We start from the raw sequence: 20,275 nt of genomic DNA on the forward strand, positions 1-20,275 counted from the left end.
TAGTAATTATATTCGATACTCAAACTCTTTTTCTTTTTTTCTTCTTTCATTATATTTTTATTAAAATATATTTTTGACTGGCAACACACTATTTTTTAATTTCTAATTTTTTTGTTCAAAGTTCTTTTTTACCTAAAACGATAAATGCAGGCCTGGATAGCAGTTTTAAAAAAATATTATTAGGTACTAAATATAAGTGTTTTTTGAAAAATAACATTCTTTTTATTATTATTCTTAAGAGAGAGTAATGAATAACGAGAAGACTATTAGAATTGAATAAAAAAAAAACTTTTATCTTTCTACGTTTCAATTTTTAAAGAAATTTATGCATTCTAGATTCCAAAAGTCACATGCTATTTTATTTAAATATAAATTATATTTCTTTTCCGTCAATTTTAAATTTATTTCTTCCCGCAGTTAATTGCAGGTGTCTAAAAAATATTTATTCTTGTAAAATCTAGTTTCATTTTTCATTACAAACCAGTCAATAGAACTTCTTTCATGTAACACAACCCTGTAAACACATATACTGCACAAAATTTACGGACATAAACGAGAAATAAATTTTTGACACATCTAAATATTTTATATTTATTTAACATTACTTTTACTTACTTTTTACTTTTTTCTTTTCAAAAAAAATTACAAAACTTTATATTTTTTAAACCATTTTATCCTTATACTATGTATCAAATAAATATAAAAGTGTGTGATAGTATTATTTCTCCACACAAATATATTCTGAAAATCTTAAAAACATATTAAGAGTCGAAACCAAACCTGAGAATAGCATCTGTTATCATCATGTCTTGTCTCTCCGGGGAAGTTCCCTCATCTCCACACTATTCTCACATCTCAAGAATCAGAATACCTCATTCACATCAATTCTTCTCACTTTTTCTTATTTATCTTAATATTTCATCAAAAATAATAATTCATGAACATTAAAAAAAGACAATGATATTTTGATAACTTTTTTTACAAACGGAACACGTGTCATCATTTTATTGGTCTATTTGAATTTATGTTTAAAAAATATTTAAAACGGACCAACCACAAACTGTTGTCAAAAAGTTGTTAAAAAGTATTGTTAAAAAAAGTTTTTCTTTAAAAAAATTTATCAATACTTAATGCTTCTCAGAGATAAAATAAAAACAATAAATTTATTAATATGATATGAAAAATAAAATATAAACAAAATCAACTTATTCATGAATATTTTTTTAAGCCATGCATTACAACAATTACTAACACCATTTTACACTTTATCTCACAAATAATGATTAATATTATTGTAAAATGAATCTCTCTTTCTACGTAATTTATTCAAATTCCCATCATTTATAAAAGTTATTATTTATTACTTTATTTACACACTTTTTAAAATATACATATATAATTTTTATTTTTTTTTACATTAAGTAATGATCTTCTTCTCTTCGAATCCTCTGTTCCCTGGCAATGAAAGCCTCCACAGTGCGACGAAATTCCTCGTTGGTCATTCCATCTTCAGGGCAAGAAATTCGCGCCACTTCTTCAACAGGAACACCTTCAATCTTCTTCCTTTCCTTCTCAGTCTCACATCTACGCAACACACGGCGTCGTTTCTGCCTCAAAATCTCTGTCTCGCACCTTCTATAACCTTTTTCCAAACTGATATTTTTTTCCCCTGTTTTCATCCTCTGTTTCTTTCTGCTATACTCTGCCACAGCTTCTTGGTTTTTTGTTGTGTTTTGAATAAACTCTTGGTACAGATTGGGCTCCGGAACAACGTTGTTACCCTGAGCGGAGAACTGCGCGAAGAGTGCGATGATTATGATGTTTCCGACGAGGAAGACAAAGCGAGGACTGTTCATGAAGAGTGACAAGTCTCTGAAATACTCGCCGGAGTTTCTCACTGCAACCGGAAGCTGCATGGAGAACCTTGAAACCAAGACCAAAACCGCACACACTTCGATGATTCGGAACAAGCTTGCGACCCTTCGAAGCTTGCGGTGTTTGAGGATGGCGTTGGCTTTCTCTGTTTGAAGGTTATTGAAACTGAAGGAGTCCATTGCTTGAAGGGTTGATGCAGAAAGAAACAACAACTCGTGTTATGTGTTTCACTGAAAGGGGAATAGAAATTTGTCTACGGCAATAGAATATGTAAGAAATGATGTTGCAGAGAACAGTGAATAAGCTTCTACAGTTGGAAGCATGGATACAGAAACAAAAGCCAAGTGAATGTAATGTGAACTGTAAAATGTGAACAGAGAGAACAGAGTGCTTCTGTTTGGTGCTATGAAGCTATGAAGTTGTGCTATTCCATCTTTATAGACCAGAATCCAAACTTTTAAGAAAATAATAAAATAAAAATATCTCAATATTCCATTATCTACTTTTTTTTATCCCTTCCCTGTGTATGTATCAAATTATCTTTACCTTTTTTTCTTCCTCACTTCATGTAAAATTTATGATTCATATGAAGGTATTTTTTTAAAAAAATAGTCTAATCTTCCTTCCATATCCCATGCGAAGAAGAAGTCGTCTATCTTTTAGATGACTTCAGCTCAGTCATATGAAAAGTTGAAGTCCAACATTTCTCGACTTCATATTAAATTGTTATTAATTATAAAAAATGGTAATTGATTATTTAATTAGTGTTTCGGTTGCGACGTGGAGTTACTCTAAACACCTTCACAATCTGTTTTTCAATATTGTCTGGTCTCTTTTTTTGGACTCTTTCGTTCTTTCCTCTCGTGTTCAGAGGTGTACCTATCAAAGATTTTGCAATGCTTAAGCCAGTGTGTAGTTCGTTAATATGAAATCAATAATAAATATGTAATATATGTGAACCACCTACCTCTTATCTATGACCTGTATTTATAGTTTTCGCAATGGATTTAAGATTAGCGAAATCTTAATCACGGCCTAATACTGGTCCAATGACTTTTAATCATATCTTATCTTAAATCTTACGTACACATGATTATTGGTTCTGACCGACCATTCATCTTAGACCGTCCGGTCAGGTGTTTTTACAAGGTGGTTCTATGGTTATATTGGAACGTTTCTGAGTTTAGCACGAGATGAAGTGCACAAATTAAAATGATCACGTAGTCGTCCGGTCCATCTGGTATAAACGGTGTTAAAGATAAAATCGTCTATTTTACACTATTTCATTGTCGAATTTATTTATTCTCAGACAACTTCATCTAACTTTAATAATTCATAATAATTAATTATCGATTAATGTAATCGATTATAATTTGTTAAAATCTGTCTATTCTAATATTCTCATGATATAAAAAAGCATATTTGTAAAAAAACAAAACTTCGTATCTAGGTTAGAATTATTTTAAATAGCTTACTTTTTTACCAAAATTTTAAATAACAGTGACATGCTGTGGTTTTACTGATGAATTAAAGATGAAGTCGTATTATATACTTTTTTTGGTTAACAGTGATGAATAATCCGAACAAATTGAACAGAACTTGAATGTGTAGAAATGTAGTTTTAGATTTGTTTTCAGAATTTAAATTGTGGGTCATTGTTCTAAGAAATTACTACGAGATATAAATAAGAAATATTTTAAATATATAACTATGCACAAATCTCATTTTAAATCCAAATTTATAATTTTAAATTAAGTTTAAAATCAATTTCTTAAAAATCAACATATGAGTCAAATAATTATTTACATAAAAAAAAGCATCGTCATCTATTCTCTTTGTATGCATTATACTCTGAATTATTTGTGGAACTTGGAATATTCTTCTTTCTGAAATGTCTTTGGACTGAGAGGAATAACTTGAGGTTGATATTGATAGCTTTCAGTTCCATTGTTATGAGGGGTGACAATTGGCAATATTTAAATAAAGTGCCGTATAATTCAATCTAAACTCGAAAAAAAAAAAGTGAAAGAAAATAATAAAGAGTATAATTTTTTATTATGAAATATTATAAACAATTTTATCTAACTCAATACAAATAATTTATTTATGACTTAGAGATAAAACCAAAAGACTGCAATATTTTATTTCTGTTTACTGTCAATCATGTCAACATAAATTTTAGTACATTTATCTATATAGATTATAAGTGATTATAGAAGATACAATATAGGTCTGAAATTAACGAACAAAAAACTATAGAGTTCCGTTAAACTTCTGTCCGACACTTTTTTTACAATTTTTTCAGGCGTTCGGTCACTTCTCGCTCTTACAGTCAACAACTTTCACTCCCATGTAGAACACACTCTTATCCAAGCTGGTTGGATACATGTTAAAAGTAATCCGACGTTCAAGTCAGTATGAGTAAAAGGTAGAGATAGAAAGAAAAAATATCTAGAGAGAATAACCAACTACCTTTCACCCTTGATTCATATTTATAGTTTCTGTTATGGGCTTAAAATTAACTTCTTTCTAATTACGGTCCAATCTCTGACCCATCTTCTTTAATCGTGTTTTACCTTTTAATCCATTTTTAATGTCTCCTGTCAACTTACACTTGGCTCCGTCCGTCTCAAGCGGTCAGTTGTCACGAAAGATCAGGTCCTTCGTGACGGGAATATATGTTAGGACATTCGTCTATGCAGAAACTTTTCAAAGCTGAGGACGTCCGTCACCTTCTAGGTAAAGTGGTAGCGGAGTGAGAACCGCTTGTATAGTTCGTTTAAGGCTTATTGAAGAACCTGTCGTCCGCGAGGAAGGACATATCCGAATGTTTTATGTGGACCCGGACCATATGGTACATATAGGATCTAAAACAATATAATAGATTATATTTAACTCTATTTTAATTATGCAAATATAAAGTTTAGATTAAATAAAAAAATAAATAAAATCAGTAGAAAAATCATAAACTTAATATTTTGCTGTTTTAAATGAAACATAGTACGAAATTGATTTATGATGTTTGTTTAATCCATTGTTTCCTGTATTTTCCAAAGAGGGACTACTCTATGAAAAGACAGAAAAAGAAGATTTTGATGCGAAGCAAACACGGCTTCTACATGTCTTACCCCTTTTGGTATTTTTTTGGAATCTAGTGCAATTTTTTTTTTAAATTATTAAAATAGGCACATTTTTTAATCACTACAAATAGATAAATCATATTAATTCCACAAAACTCATCTATTGTTAATTAATTGCAAATTTAGGCAGATAAGTGAAGGTATTTTATTTAAGTGATTGTTAACCAACGGGTATTCATATCCATTATCCATCATTAATATTAAAATGCTTAAATGTATTGGTAATTTACATTTTATATAAAATTTTAAAATATTGTTTTTAATGTTAAATTCTAATTTTAACAATTAATTAATGATAACTTTTATGTAGACATGTGATTAAAATGAAATTGGCAATAATAAATAGCGAAATGGGTTTAAAATTTGGAGCAAAATTGATGTGACAGGAATGTTTGAAAATGAATAAGTAGTTTTGTTATGATATTTTTGAGTTATGTTGTGGATATGGTTCCAGATTCTGCATTATTGAAATCAGGTCCTTCCCACGGAATCAATGAAACCTTGGGTAGCACTATACACACGGGTGTTCCCTTCAACCATCACTTCTCTCTGTTCTTGCTTATGCTACCAAACTTCTCTCAAGTATCTCACAGAGGATCAAGCATAATGCTTCTCAATATAAAACAACACATCAAAAGTCGTTACCAAGTAAATGTTCTAATTTTATGTTTCTTCACTGATACAACTAAATGTAGGTACCAAAAGCAAAAGGGAGTTACTCCCTGTACCTCCCCAATTCCAACTCCCACCCCCCAATTTTTTTGGATTTTTTTTAAATACAAAATTAATCTTTATGTTTTTTTTTATTTTTACCGTTTTACACCTATTTACTAAAGTTAACCTACTCTTTTACAGTCTGCCTCAGTCAAAACACACAGACTCAAATTCCTCTCCTTCGTATTCCCACCCCCACTCCCACCAAAGCTTTTTGAAACGCTCCTCCTCCAAACGCTCTCTGCAACTCTCACTCTCCCATTTATACGTTAAAAATATATTTAAAAATAATACATCAAAACATATAAATTCCATTATTAAAATATCTGAAAATTAATATAAAAAGTAAACTAATAAAACAAATCTTAAAAATGGAATGGGGGGGTGGGGGTTAGAATTGGGGAGGTACAGGGAGTAACCCCCAAAGCAAAATCTTAGGTTTAAAATGGGCCTGTTGGGCCGCAAGCCCGGGATAAATAGGAAATCATGTCTCTCTTAAATACCTAGGGTTTTCGGTGGCTTTATCTTTCGTCTCTGGCTGAAAGAAACAGTGAAAACATTTTTTTTTACCTCTCACAAGTTGCAGCTAAGATCCTGGTGTGATTTATTTTTCTTCTCTGCAAAATCTCTGAAATCATTATCCCTTTCGTTTCCCAATCCATGTGATTTGTGATTGAATTTATTGGTCATGGGTTGCAGACTCCGAAGAAGGATAAGGCTCCTCCACCTTCCTCCGAGCCCGAAAAATTTGACGGTGGCAAGCAACCTTCCGTTCTCTCTAAGCGTATGAAGGTATGGTTTTCTTCTATTGTTCTGTTAATTTGATTTCGGTAGTTCTTTTGTAGATACGTTAATTTCTCAGAGAGATCGTATCTGTTGGTGTTGTTTTGATGCGCATTCATTCTCATGAGTCAATGTGGGCTTTCTGCATGTTTCATCTGATCGAGTGTTATTTTGTCGTATCATGATTATTCATTACCCATGACATATAAGAGAGTTAATTGCCCTAATAGGCTCTAACTCCCTATTAAGCTCTTAATTGCCCTGATAAATAAGAGAGTTAAACGTCAACCTAACTCTTTCTTATATATTATTGTAATATGGGAATTGTACATTATTTATCTATCAGAATTTATTCTTATTTTTAGCCGATTTGATTTGGCATCTTCAACCAAGCTGATTTATTATGCTTTTTATATATTTTTTATTTTCTCACTATGCAATTAAACTTTCCGAATTTTATTGATTTTGTTATGTGCTTATAATTTTATAAGTTAGTTTCTTGATTCGATTCATGAACTTTGGTTATTTATGATTCTAAATGTTCTGATATACAAATTATATTTGTTTTTTAAACTATTTCAATTTCATGAATATAATTTAGCTTTATGCTTTGGAACTCATATAAGTAATTACAAATAGACCTGGAAATCAATAATACGCAATGAAGTAGAGGAAAATTAATAAATTAATCATTACTGGAAACTACACGTTTTTCATTATATAAATACTTCTGTTACATATATGTCCATGAGCCTTCAATAGTTACATAAGAAAATATATTTTTAAAAATAATATTTCATAAATCTTCATAGAAAAATATAAATCTATGGAGTTTCAATATATTTATTAATGTTTTTCTTGCCACTTTATTTTAATCTAATATAATATTCAAACAAAAATTCCTCACATTAAATAATGTGTATCATAGACATGGATACTATAAAAATGGTACTCGTTGTATTATTAATAATTAATAAATATATTGTATGGTACTCGTATACGAAATCAAAGTTAATTATTTTCCATAATATATAACGTGATTTCTTTTATCATCATACTTGTAAGACTTAACTCATCCTAACTTTTATGTATAAAAGCAAGGTTAAATTATTTTATATTTTTGAATTTTTATTTTTAGGCTATTATTTATTTATTTGGACTCTAATTAAGAAAACACATTTATTTCAGTTTAGAATTTGGTCTTCAGATAGTTGGATTTTGATATTACATGTTTTGAAATCAAAGACGTAGCCCAAGTGTGGATTCCTTCTATTTTTTGAATCTCCTAACATTGTTTACTGTTGTGCAAGATCGCTTATACTTCCAATTGAAACGACCATGAACACACTAAATTTTCAATCAAATGCATGATTGAACTCAATATTCTGTTAAAGAGGAAGTGTGGTATAGATTTGAAAGTATTGGTGAGAGATGTATGAATGTGGTAAATGATGTTGGAGTTGTTGTTGTTGTATGAGGGAACATTTAAGTTGCTGTGATCCTCATCATTATTAAAAAACTCTAAAGATGGTGAAGAAATTTCTACATATTCATTTCAAAGTAAATAAAAAGGTAATGGTGATGCGTTTTCATGGTTGAGGGAAAAAATTTAATGTGGATGGACCAGTTAGAAGTGGGATGTTTGTAAATATGTATCATCATGGTATTATCAAAGCAAAAAAAAAAAAATCACTGCTTGAGAACAACTAACGATCTCATCATCATAATACATGATTGTTCATTTGGAAATTCCATTTTAAAATGAAAAAGCAAGAAAAATTGTAAAACTTTACAAAGTTAAGGAGAATGCAGAACTATGAAATTAGGAGAAATTGGAGTGTCAAGTTATGGAAAGGTAAGTGTTATATGGTTATGAGTGACATGAGAGTTTATGTACACGAGACTTTAAGTAATTATGGTAGTAATGTGAATGACACGATGAGGTTGGGTAGTCATGTGGGTGACCCAGAAAGTTATGTAATCGTGAGTGACACCTAGACTTTGACCGTCCATGTGAATTGTTGCATGATAGTTTAAGCGTTCATGTGAGCGATACAAAATATTAGGCATACATGTGACTGACATGCGAACTTAGTCTGTCACCCATGTAAATTGTATGACTACCTGACATTTTGTGCTACTCATATATGGCTACCTAAACTCTCGTCACACTCACATGGCTATCTAAACTCTCGTGTTACTCATATGACTACCTAAATTTGTGTCATTCACATGGTTACTTAAGTTCTCATGCTACTCACATAATTACCCACTATTGTGTCATTTTCATGACTAAATAAAACCTGCCTTACCATAACTTACACCACTTCTTCGTAACTTCATACTCACTGCCTTCTCTCTTACATTGTACAATTTCATACTTTTTTCTTGTTTTTTAATGTGAAATGGATTATTCTATTGATGCAATCATCTTCAATGATGGTTGGATTGTTAATTGTCGTCAAACGCCAGTTTTCTTCCCCATTGAGAATGTCATGATGATTAATTATGCTTAAGCAATTCAAAGAAAAGCTTCTACAAAAGTCTTGTTGACCGGCACTTGAACAAGTTTCTGCCATCATATACAGATACTCCATTCAAATTTATGTCGGAGATGCATACTACATTGCAAATAGGCTTCAAGACGATGAATATTTAAAACTCAAAACCCAACACAAGCTACTATAGATGATGTATCCCTTCCATTTATCCTACTCAATTTTCATAATATCTCACGAAGAACACATTTTTCCTTTCTAACACCATCACACTCACACATAATCCACACCACGAACCTTTGATTTAAACAACGCATATTTAGGGGATTGAGAAACTGATGTACAATCTTGCACCCAGTTTCTAACTAGTCCATTCAGATAAATTGTTTTTCCCTCCTAGTCCATGCAAACACATCATTACTTTCTTGATTGCCTGAAAACGACTGTGGGAATTCTTTCAACATCTTTAAAATCTTTTAGTGATGATGAGAATGACATCCTCGCAGAACATGCAGATGAGATGAGGATGACAACAATTTAGACGTCCTCCTCATACAATAACACGACCCCAACACCATTTATTGCATTTACACACCCCTTTCAAACAATTTCAAACATATACCCCACTTCATGAACAAAATACTGCGTTCGGTCATGCATTTGATCATGAGTCGGTGAAACATCCATTTGGAACATTATTCAAGGGAATGTGGCTCCTAAACAAAGAACAACATGTCAACGCGGTCAACAGGTTCCTCGTAATGAACCACTGTATCTACAAGGTCATGTATTCCAACACCACCAAATTAAGAGTCTAGGGTGTTCACGACCATTGCCATTGTCAAACAATATTGCACTCTGGAGAACAATGTTGGGATATTCAAGAGATTTAAAAGATAATAGGAGTACACACGAACCAACATCAAGGGATCAGAAGGACCACAAAGAGAAGAGAATGACAGTGAACAACGAGTTGGCGAAGGAATTGGGGGTGTAGAGGAGGATATAAGAACGAAGAAGTGAATGAAAAGTGGTTAGTGAGTTCGATAAATTGTAATCTATTGCTTACCAGCCTTATTTACTGGGGTATTTTGGGCAGTTGGAGGTGCAGGAGAAACCCTCCGCTATCTTTCACCCAAAAGCCCAAAAACATTAATTGAGCTTTATTAGACCAAACACCAACTGGGCCTTTTTGAATAGTCCTATTCGAAAAAAATATCTTCCCATTATTTGCCGATTCTCTTCTACCTTCATTTCACAACGGTTGATGCCCATTGATGAGTATTTATTCTTATTTTTCATTTAGTTTTTTCTGTTTTATGAATGTAAGTTCTCTTGTAGAGTTAGTTTGCATTGCAGATGGAGGGTAGGTTTGCTGAAGAGCTTTATGCTGAAAGTTTAGAACTGTCCAAATTAGAACTCACGTCGACCATTGCTGTTGATGAAAAAGATAAGTTAAACGGTAAGATGTGGTGTGAGTGAATTGATTTGGAATGAATGCATCGTTATTGTTTTTCAGTCTCTTGCTTTAGTTAAGGCTTTTAATTTTCCATTACGGTTTTAGATCGTGGTGGTGGTGATGATTTGATTTTCTGGGATGATTTTGATGACAAGTTGGATAGTTCGTTGGATTTGGACAGGGAGTGGCAGAGGAGGCACGTCCAATTCCATACGGTGTTTGTTTTAGCATGGTTGAATTAGTTTTCCTTAGTTTTGTTTCTAATTCTATACTTCTATATTGTGATTAACTAACTGCGCATTTTCAATTCTCCATAATATTTTAGATAGGATATCGAGATGGTCTTATAGCTGGGAAGGAAGCTTCTGCTCAAGAGGGGTTCAATTTTGGTTTTTAGCACCGTGACTGTTTCACTAGTTGTATTTTAAGAAAATTCTTTTTGACGACTTGCTTCTTTTGAAGTGCTTTTTCTCATCTTCCACACCAATTAAAAGAGAGGTTGGTTCCAACCCAAGAAAAGAGGAACGAACTCCAAGGGCTGTATGAATCTGTGCATTCTTTGTCAACACCAGATGCCCTTGGATTGTTTACTGAAGAAATGATAGCACGAGAGGCTTTGGAAGATAGTGAACAATCAGAAGTTAGCCATGACACAGCAGGTTTGCAAGAACAATCTTCCTATGGCTCTCAACTGAGAAATTATCTTGGACAACTTCAATCTCTGATTAGTGAATCCTTAGCCGTTGGTATTCATTTGACCTGAACCAAAATTAATGGTGATCTCTGTATATTTGGGAGGCATGAGCAATAGAATGATAAGAGGTTCTTGTGGTACGATTTTCCATCTTGATGATCGTAAAAACAGATCAATTGACGTATTTGTTTAGATAATGTGATTCGTGTCTACTTTTTGCGTCATAAAACACAGTTGAGGCGAACAAAAATGTTGAAGTTCGGATCTATTTGGTTTTCTGAATCGGAGTTATTAAAGGACATTCTCTATTGTCAGAAGGGGTGACAATATATAAGAAAACGGAAATCGTGTTTTCAGGTTTAATTTTATATAAGTAGAATGGTAATTCTGCTTGCAAACACAATTAAACGAATACAATATATGTATTTATGTTTTTAATATTTTTTCCTATCTTGTAATTAATGTACTGAAAATTCAAATTGAATTGTCGTCTTGACATTCACATGCATATTCATATCAGAGTATTTAAATGCATATATAATATTATATACCAACTATTAAAATATTATTTTGAATATTAAATTCTAATTATAACAACACAATTTTATATTAATTACTAATAATTTTTATTTAAACATTGTTTTGAATCAAGTGAACAAAATAAAATTATCTATGATAAAGATATTAATTAAATGATTGTTTTCAATTTAATTTTATATATTTATGTTTTAATTAAATTTAGAAAAATAGGTTTTTTTTAAGAGACTATTTTTATTTAAACTTATATTTTAATGTTAACTTAGCGTGTGTTCGTTTTTGTGAATTTGAGGGAATGTTTGGTGGATCTCTTCAATTTGAGAAGATTTGAGGTCATTTATAGTTAAAAGACAGTGATTTGAGTGGATATTGAACATTTGCACTGTTTGGTGGATCTCTCCAATTTGAGAAGATTTGAGGTCATTTATAGTTAAAAGACCGCAATGCCCTTTGTCAATTTTCAAAATTCCAACCCCTTATAATAATAAAAAACCCTAATATTCAAGTAAATATTAAAAAACTAAAAAGCATTTGGATAAAAACACAAGCACTGCACTGTTGTTTCACGTGAACCTTTCACCATAGCTCTGTTCATTTGCAAAAGTAGAGAATCTTTATTTGAATTTGAAAAACAAACTCTGAGACCATTAATAAAAGAGTGTGTTTCAATGCATTGTTTCAGTTTCAGTTTCTCCCGTGGTTTTTGCACATGGAAGAGGTGGTTGTAGACAGTGCATGGAAGAAGCTTGATGATGCAGCAGTTGCAGGAAGAAGAAGAAATTTCGAAGAAATTTCGGGTGAAGGAAGGACCTTATCCGGATACCGTGGTAACGTATCCGGATCCAGGGTTTTAAAGGTTTGCACATGGTAGGTTATCCGGATACGTTCTTCGTGTATCCGGTTCCACGTTTTGTGTTTGGATGGCAGGGGTTGTTTCTGGTAAGAAATTATTAAATATATTTATTTTACTTTATTACAAATACTATTACAAATACTAAATTAATTTGGTAAGAAATTAATTTGATAGTATTTGGTAAGAAATCATATTACAAACAAATACTAAATTATTAAAAATATTTATTTTACTTTATTATATTTTTTTAATATTTTATAAATTAATTTGAGTTATTATTAATTAATTTCCTTTCTTTATTAACATTTATACTTTTAAATATAACATTAAAAAATACCATTTTATATTACTAAAATAACTAGGGGCATTTTAGTAATCTTATATTTCTACCAATTAAACAAATTTTTTAATTCTATCACATCAATCAAATCCTACACTAATTCTCACAAACTTTACCCTCAAATCCACTCTCAATTACCCACAAATCTACTAAAAAAAAACAACATAATTACCCTCAAATCCACTCAAATCATCTCTCCCAAATCCATTCATAAGAACACAGTGTTATAGATTAAATATAATTTTTATTTAGGTTATAATTATTGCTAAATTTAATTTCCGATGTCTGTATTTATTCTCAAATTTCTAGTATCTTTTAAGCTCTTCATATTTTCATTCATCTAATTATGAGTTAGGATTTTATTGGAAATTTATTCATCCTTTCACTTAGTAATAAATTGTTATATAAAAGTACGAGTAAGATTGTACGGAAGGACAAAGATGTTAAAGATTACAATGAGAAAGATATTAGACATTACAATAATAAAAAAAAATGAAGTTTAATTTACAAATTTTTCTAATAAATAAGATTTACAATTTTTTACTATTTATATATTATAAATCGGTTTTAAAAAGATTATTAAATATTTATTAATTTTTTTAAATATTGACAAACTCCATTTTTAAACTACACATATAAATTATTTTTTCATTTTATCTGTTCAGGTACTTTGATTAAGGTCATAAATTATATTTTAATTATTAAAGTAATCATGACATGATGTTTTAATACACTGATTTTTCAGCCAATATACAGCATACAAAACTCTGCATAGTTTTCTATTTTTTAACGCTTACAACAACACATAGAAATACATTATGCAAAATTTTTAAATAATGAAATATAGTCAACTCAATATATAAGAAGTGTTATAATGTTTTTTTAAGCAAAAATATTTAGAGAAATGATAAAAGAAAGAAAGAAAAAGTCACTGTAATTTATATTATTATACTATTATATATCAAACTCTGCAGTATCTGATAATTAATCAAGTTTTCTTACTTCGGGTGTGACAAATCAAATATTGAATCTATCTACCAAAAACACATTTTTGGGATTACAGTTGGGCCTATTGGGCCTATCGGGCCGCAAGTCCAGGTTAAATTAGATATCACGTGTCTCTTATAAAGTGCCTAGGGTTTTCAGGTTTTCAGGTTTGTGCTTCCGCCTCTGCCCAGAGAAAGAGTGAAAACCTTCTTCTCTGTTACCTCCAACAAGTTGCATCTAATATCATGGTGCGTTTTTTTCTCTCTGCAAAATCTCTTTGAAAATGTTCTTACTTCTTTTCCAAATCCACGTGAATTGTGATTGACTTTGTTGGTTATTTCTTGCAGGCACCAAAGAAGGATAAGGCTCCTCCACCTTCCTCCAAGCCCGCCAAATCTGGCGGTGGCAAGCAGAAGAAGAAGGTTCGTTTCTCGTCAAAGTTCCATTCTTTCTTAATATAATTATGTTCTGGTCCATTTGGTATTCCTGGGTCAGCGCCATTACCTTTATTTCATCATCTTCCAGAACTCTCTTTTTTTGTGTGTGTATGATTAATACAATACAAGGTATGTATGATGTGATGTTTTGATTGAACTTGTGTTCAACAGAAGTGGAGCAAGGGAAAGCAAAAGGAGAAGGTGAATAACATGGTGCTGTTTGACCAGGGCACCTATGACAAACTCCTCTCAGAAGCGCCCAAATACAAGCTCATAACTCCTTCTATTCTCTCTGATCGTTTGAGGGTATGTTTTTCTTCTCTTGCTCTGTTAATGTAATTTTGTTAGTTGTGTGGTTTTGTAGATACGTTAATTTCTAGGAGAGTTCGCATCTTTTAGTGTTGCTTTGATACGTGTACTGGTCTATAAATCAACGTGGGCTACCCAAGACAAAGCATTTCTGTTTTTCTTTTTTATGTGTTAGTAGTTGTTTTTTGTCCAGTATCATGAAAGAACCTTTAAAGTGCATTTGGTAACTGACTAAATTGCTTTGGAGAAAATGAAGATGCCATATTCTCTCACATTAATGACTTATATCCACCGGCTTTTGCGTTATGATATCTTGAACTGTTTATTGTTCAATAATTGATTATCAACTTCATACTTTTTCTCCTAAGTTCGTCAGTCTAACCATTCCACTTGATAATGTCATTTCTATGCTCTACTTTTGACTTTTAAGTTAAACCTGTCTCCCTTCTGTGAGTAACACTTATACCTATAGTTGTATATGCTCAATGACTGTCATGAATAAATAAGCATGGTATATTGAATAATATATAATCATTTTTCCTGCACTTTACAGATTAATGGATCACTTGCAAGGAAGGCTATAAGAGAACTGATGGCTAGAGGTTCAATCAGGATGGTGTCTGCCCATGCCAGTCAGCAAATTTACACCAGGGCAACAAACACCTAAATGTGGAATTGTTCCTAGGTCATGGAGTATTCTTAGGAATAGTGAAGTATGTTCTCTTGAAGTTTAAGACGCATCTCATTGTTGCTGAATCCAGGCTGAGATTGTATTTTTGGTTTCCTTCCATGTTTTGATCTTTTAAAAATATTTTGGCTCTTTTTTTACATGTTGTGTTTTGTTTACTTGATTTGTTAATCTGCCGGAGATTCTTTTGAAAGCAAAACCAATTAGAAAATGTCGTATATTTAATGATGTGTTTTGGCTGGGTTGGATTACTACTAGAGTTCAGTTTTAACTGTTAAAATCAAAATCTGAGAACTTGATCTACATTTTTTGCGTTTTATGTCAAGTAATTTTAAACCATTACTAGTTCATTAGGGATATATCGTCTCGTTTGGAAACAAGTATGGCAAAAGAGTTAGGGTGTTGAGCAGTTTGAGGCATTAATGTCTAAATAATTTGACTCATCAATCGTGGAAGTTACACTAAAACGTATTTATTATGGTTAACCATTAATGCTTTCTTTTATAATAGAAGAAGGTGGCGGTCTAATTCAAATCTTCACGTCTCCAAGCATATACTCTCCAACCACGTTGTAGACTTAGTTCAAACGTTCAACTGATAATACACTGTCACGTCAGAACTGAAATTTTGCTACAATAAGAAATTATTTGGTAATATTTCAGTGTACATGATCCCATGTATATGTTGGAGGATCTTAACAGATGCTTGCAAAATAAGGAAGCAAGACTGGAACCAGTATACAAAATTTCTTGAAATTGGAACCTGTGCATTCAATTAAAACCATAATTGCTCTTGTATAATTTTACTGCTTTTTTCTTATGTTTATGGGTATATCTGCATTATTTTTCATAGTGTGGTGAATTACGTCCTCACCACTCCTTATGTTTACTCATTTCCCTTTTAGGATAATCTGTCATATAATTGACCGTTGTTGAATAGCTTTATATATCTATCAACCCGGAGGAATTTAAATTTTGTAAATATGGTAACTGTTTTTCTTATACAGAAAGTGAGAAGAAAAGTGTTTGGTAATTAATTGGTGCTCAGAGAATAAAAAAACTCGAATGGTAAATTCTATTGATTCCACATTCATATGAACCAGATCACTATGAATACGATAGGAATAACAAAAGGTGCACATGGATGGTTGCTATTTCATTGTAGCTGGGCAAGGTATCCTTAGCTACGTATATGCATGTATATTAATGTTCATTAATTAGTATATATGAAATCGGGGACACAGCAAAACATAACCATCATTTTTGAGATAGACAGGTAGGATATGAGTTTAAATAATTAAATAATATATCATTTGCAGAGTTCCCAATACCCTCATTCAGTTGTAGATAGCAGCATCAGAAACCTGCAAAGATGCTATTTTATCAAAAAAATTGTCCCTGTGATTCAAATGAAACTGATATATATAATTAACTGCACATTCATTTGGTGACATTTGAGTGAAAGCACTCTCATTCATTCTGCTTCATATCATTGCCGCCTGAGGTGAATGGTTCCTGTAGCAAATCATTGGGCCAAGCTCTCAGCTTACACAAGATTGCATGACTTTTCATAATCTACTTTTCCTTCTCCCTTAAAATTTACTTTATGACTCCCAAAATGTCTGTAGGTGTTTGTTTTTCAGATCTATATTTTGGCAGAATGGCATTTGCTTACACAATAAATGTTCAAGAAGAATAAAACCTATCCATGAGGTGTTCCGAAAGGCCTCATCTTCCACAGTACATTTCAATAGAGAAATTTAGCTTACTTTTCTATTTTAATAAGAGGGCATTTTTTTTAAAACTTTATCACAAACAATTTTCCATTCTTTGGACCGATTGGAGATCCATAAAGAAGTAAATTAAAAGATATAATCAAAATTGGAGTTTTTCTGATGGTATTAATCGAAGTGCAATCAACACTTCAAAATGCCACTTTCATGTTTTTCTCATCAACTTAAAATGACTCAATGAAACCTTTTGTGTTACAAGGTTATAATGTATTACGCTGTATCATATCATACCATGGAGAAAATAGACGCGGAAAGGAACAAGTCTCAGTTTCCAACTCAAGACTCGCCATCTGGAAGTCCCACATTGCTCAGAATAGTATACAAATTAGTCTTTATAAATCTTCTGACAAACACATCAGTTCGCCGAGCTGGGTAACGTCAGCTTGTAACCTTAGTGGGGGCATCAAGGTGATTGAACAAGGCTATGGCTTGCTAAGCTGGTCTGGAGGCTGCATCTTGCTGGCTTGCCCACTCCAAGTCAGGAGTTGAGACATGGGATCTTTGCGAAGGCAAAGGTTTCCTGCTTCCTAGACAGGAGGGCACAGCGTGAGGCTGGTTTCACAGAGCAGCGACCACCTCCGGCTCTTGACAGTGGAGGGATAACAGGCTGCTGCATCTCCATTCCTAATCAAGCTTGGTGAGCCTTGCTCTTGAACAGTCATTTTTTTCTTTTAAGTAGAAAGAAGAAAGAACTTGTGCATGAATTACTAGATAATATTTTTTATTTAATTACCCAGACTGAACAGAGTTAGTTTAGACGAGATTTTATCTTATTGTTTAGTAGGACTTTGTAGCACTGATAGAATAAGATCAAACTATAATTTTTGTCTATTTCCCTCGTTGACAGGATGTTGCATTCCTTGAATTTGAGCACACTCAATTATTTGATCAACTTTTCTTCTTGATTCACAACGTTTATTGATCAACTTTGATTAAAAATGAAAATGATGCATGAACATGGCCATCTAGGTATGTCTAACCAATTACACCTGATGATTGAAAATAGGAAAAGATTTCTTTCAACCTTGACTCATTTTTGTTAGCAGGCAAGTTGAGAATAATTGTTATTACAAATAGAAACATCCCCTCCTCCTACCGACAGAAAACTCAATTATGATGCTAAGTCCACATTGGTGGGTATTGTAGAGGAATACGAGTTTCTTTCATGTGCTCTTTATTTTTCTGTAACATACACCAATTGGTTTTTACTTTTCTATTATTGAATTCAATATGCAGCTAGGCTCCAAGCCTACAACTTCTGGATGCTTCTTTTTTGTTGCTAATTGTATCCTTTGTTCACCAATCTCTTCAAACTGCAATCATGTAAATGCAAAGGAAAGTCGGCAATTGATCCATAAATAAGAGGGAAGCAACTCAACAAAATATGTCATATGTTTTCTGATCTACGACAGTGCATGAGACTTGACCAACAATATATCACCTCCATCTAGAAAACAAAAAATAAAGTCTAATGTTGATGTTCTTGTTTCTTAATCAAAGTTGAAAATTCGTGTTGTCGTTAGTTCAACAGACACGTTTTGTTGCCACGATGCTGTTTAGGAATAGAACCACTTTCTCCACTTCCTGACAAAAGCTTCCATTACAATGCTACTCCGAAAATTTAGAATTTTCTTATCAGCAACCTGCAAAAGATACCATTTTCAAACAACCATGTGATGCTCAAGTAAAATACAAAGAGTAAACTATATAATCATAGATATTAGATTCAAACCAGGATGATATAATTGCTAGCTCCTGTGGTGACATCTAGGAACAGAAATATTCTACTTGTCTCCCTCAATTCTTTTGTTATATATGGAGCTGATGTAAAACACCAAGACTCAGACTTCAGAACAAGTTGTGCATATCATCTCCTACTTCTGTATCCCTCTATTATCTTCTCTAACAAGAGTAAATGGAAACAAACTCAAAGAAGTCTCTGCACATTCGGTGCAACAGTTTGCCCTCTTCACCTCACCCACTTTTATCACAATTCCAGGATCACTTGCAGAGAATGAAAGACTCCGAAGCCACCAGCACTTGTCTGTCATCATCTTCAATAAGCCAAAAACTACATGGTTTGCAGGATTTGCATGACTATGCCGATAAGCTGTTCCAGTTGCCCAGTATCAGACAAGCCTTTGCACGAGAATGCAGTGAAAAGTGTGTTATGTTCTGTTAGAAGGGTCACTGACACTCCTTGATATCTGTAGTACAGCCCAAGATTGCCTCTTGCAATCAAAGGAAAGCATGACATGGTTTATTCAGTTATTCGAAGAAAGGGTGCTACACTGAAAGGAATGAACAGCGAGTTAATGGATAATGAGACTTTGCCTATCCTTGGCATCTTAAAAGAAGCAGAAGCAGTCACCATGAAGTCCTTAGAGTCCTTGTTGCTGTTTGTCTCTGACTCTAAGGGTCAATCAAAGCAGAAAAGATGGTCAATAATATCTAAGCTGATGCAGCCTGATGAATAAACTGTGACTCTCAATAAGACACAAATGAATTTGTAAAGATGGACACAACTTTGCAATCAATCCTTAATAACAAGCCTTTGTCTATTGAGAATTTGGAGACATGCATTGAGGATATAGAAGTAGGCGTTGAACACCTTTCAAGGAAACTCATTAAAACAAGAGTATCCCTTCTCAACTTCTTCAGCCACTAGTTGGAGAAAAAACAATCTAAATGTTGTATGCGAACACCAAGTTCATTTTTTGACCTATTGTTGTACACAGATGTATTTAAAACTTGTCCTTTTACTAAATACAATAATCAAATGATGAAACTACATCCTTTCTTTCTTTCTTTCTTTATATGTATAGAAATTTCCTTCTTCTCTTGCTTTCTTTCTTTCTTTCTTCGCAAATTCTTTGTCCATGTGTGAATTTTGTTTGCTTGATTGAAGGATTGAAAAAAGTGACAGCCACAGTTCCCCTTACGAAGTTTCTTTCTTTGGAAATTCTTACGTAGGTCTGAATTGCTATTCAATGGACAGAAGAAAGTGAAAAATGAAACTTAGAGCAAGGTTCAAAGTGAAATTGATTGTTTTTCGTATTTTAATTGTACTAGAATGTATTAAGTTATAATGGTTGTAAATTTTTCTTATCCTCAGTTGTCGCGTACTCAACCTTTCATATTTTAAGGAAAGATAAACCTTTTTTTCATT

General features: G+C 32.5%; 3 protein-coding genes and 1 pseudogene across 3 annotated transcripts; 3 read left to right on the forward strand and 1 right to left on the reverse strand.

Annotated features, from left to right (window-relative positions):
* Nucleotides 1-1,265: 1,265 nt before the first annotated feature.
* Nucleotides 1,266-2,393, reverse strand: LOC106756554. Its single transcript, XM_014639027.2, has one exon. It carries the CDS (start codon nucleotides 2,052-2,054, stop codon nucleotides 1,413-1,415), a length of 642 nt encoding a protein of 213 aa, XP_014494513.1. The 5' UTR covers nucleotides 2,055-2,393; the 3' UTR covers nucleotides 1,266-1,412.
* A 3,939-nt stretch (nucleotides 2,394-6,332) lies between these two features.
* LOC106756195 lies at nucleotides 6,333-11,360 on the forward strand. The gene is given in 4 exon segments (XM_022778119.1): nucleotides 6,333-6,521; nucleotides 10,370-10,472; nucleotides 10,575-10,684; nucleotides 10,795-11,360. Coding segments are annotated over 4 exon segments (657 nt in total). The 5' UTR covers nucleotides 6,333-6,515; the 3' UTR covers nucleotides 11,233-11,360.
* Nucleotides 11,361-14,004: 2,644 nt separating this feature from the next.
* Nucleotides 14,005-15,565, forward strand: LOC106755547 (40S ribosomal protein S25). Its single transcript, XM_014637716.2, has 4 exons — nucleotides 14,005-14,128; nucleotides 14,228-14,302; nucleotides 14,489-14,623; nucleotides 15,180-15,565. Exons 1-4 carry the CDS (start codon nucleotides 14,126-14,128, stop codon nucleotides 15,291-15,293), a joined length of 327 nt encoding a protein of 108 aa, XP_014493202.1. The 5' UTR covers nucleotides 14,005-14,125; the 3' UTR covers nucleotides 15,294-15,565.
* A 1,883-nt stretch (nucleotides 15,566-17,448) lies between these two features.
* On the forward strand, nucleotides 17,449-19,706 carry LOC111241201 (annotated as a pseudogene).
* Nucleotides 19,707-20,275: the final 569 nt, after the last annotated feature.

Source organism: Vigna radiata, chromosome 2, assembly GCF_000741045.1.
Source record: "Vigna radiata var. radiata cultivar VC1973A chromosome 2, Vradiata_ver6, whole genome shotgun sequence".
NCBI lineage: Eukaryota > Viridiplantae > Streptophyta > Magnoliopsida > Fabales > Fabaceae > Vigna > Vigna radiata.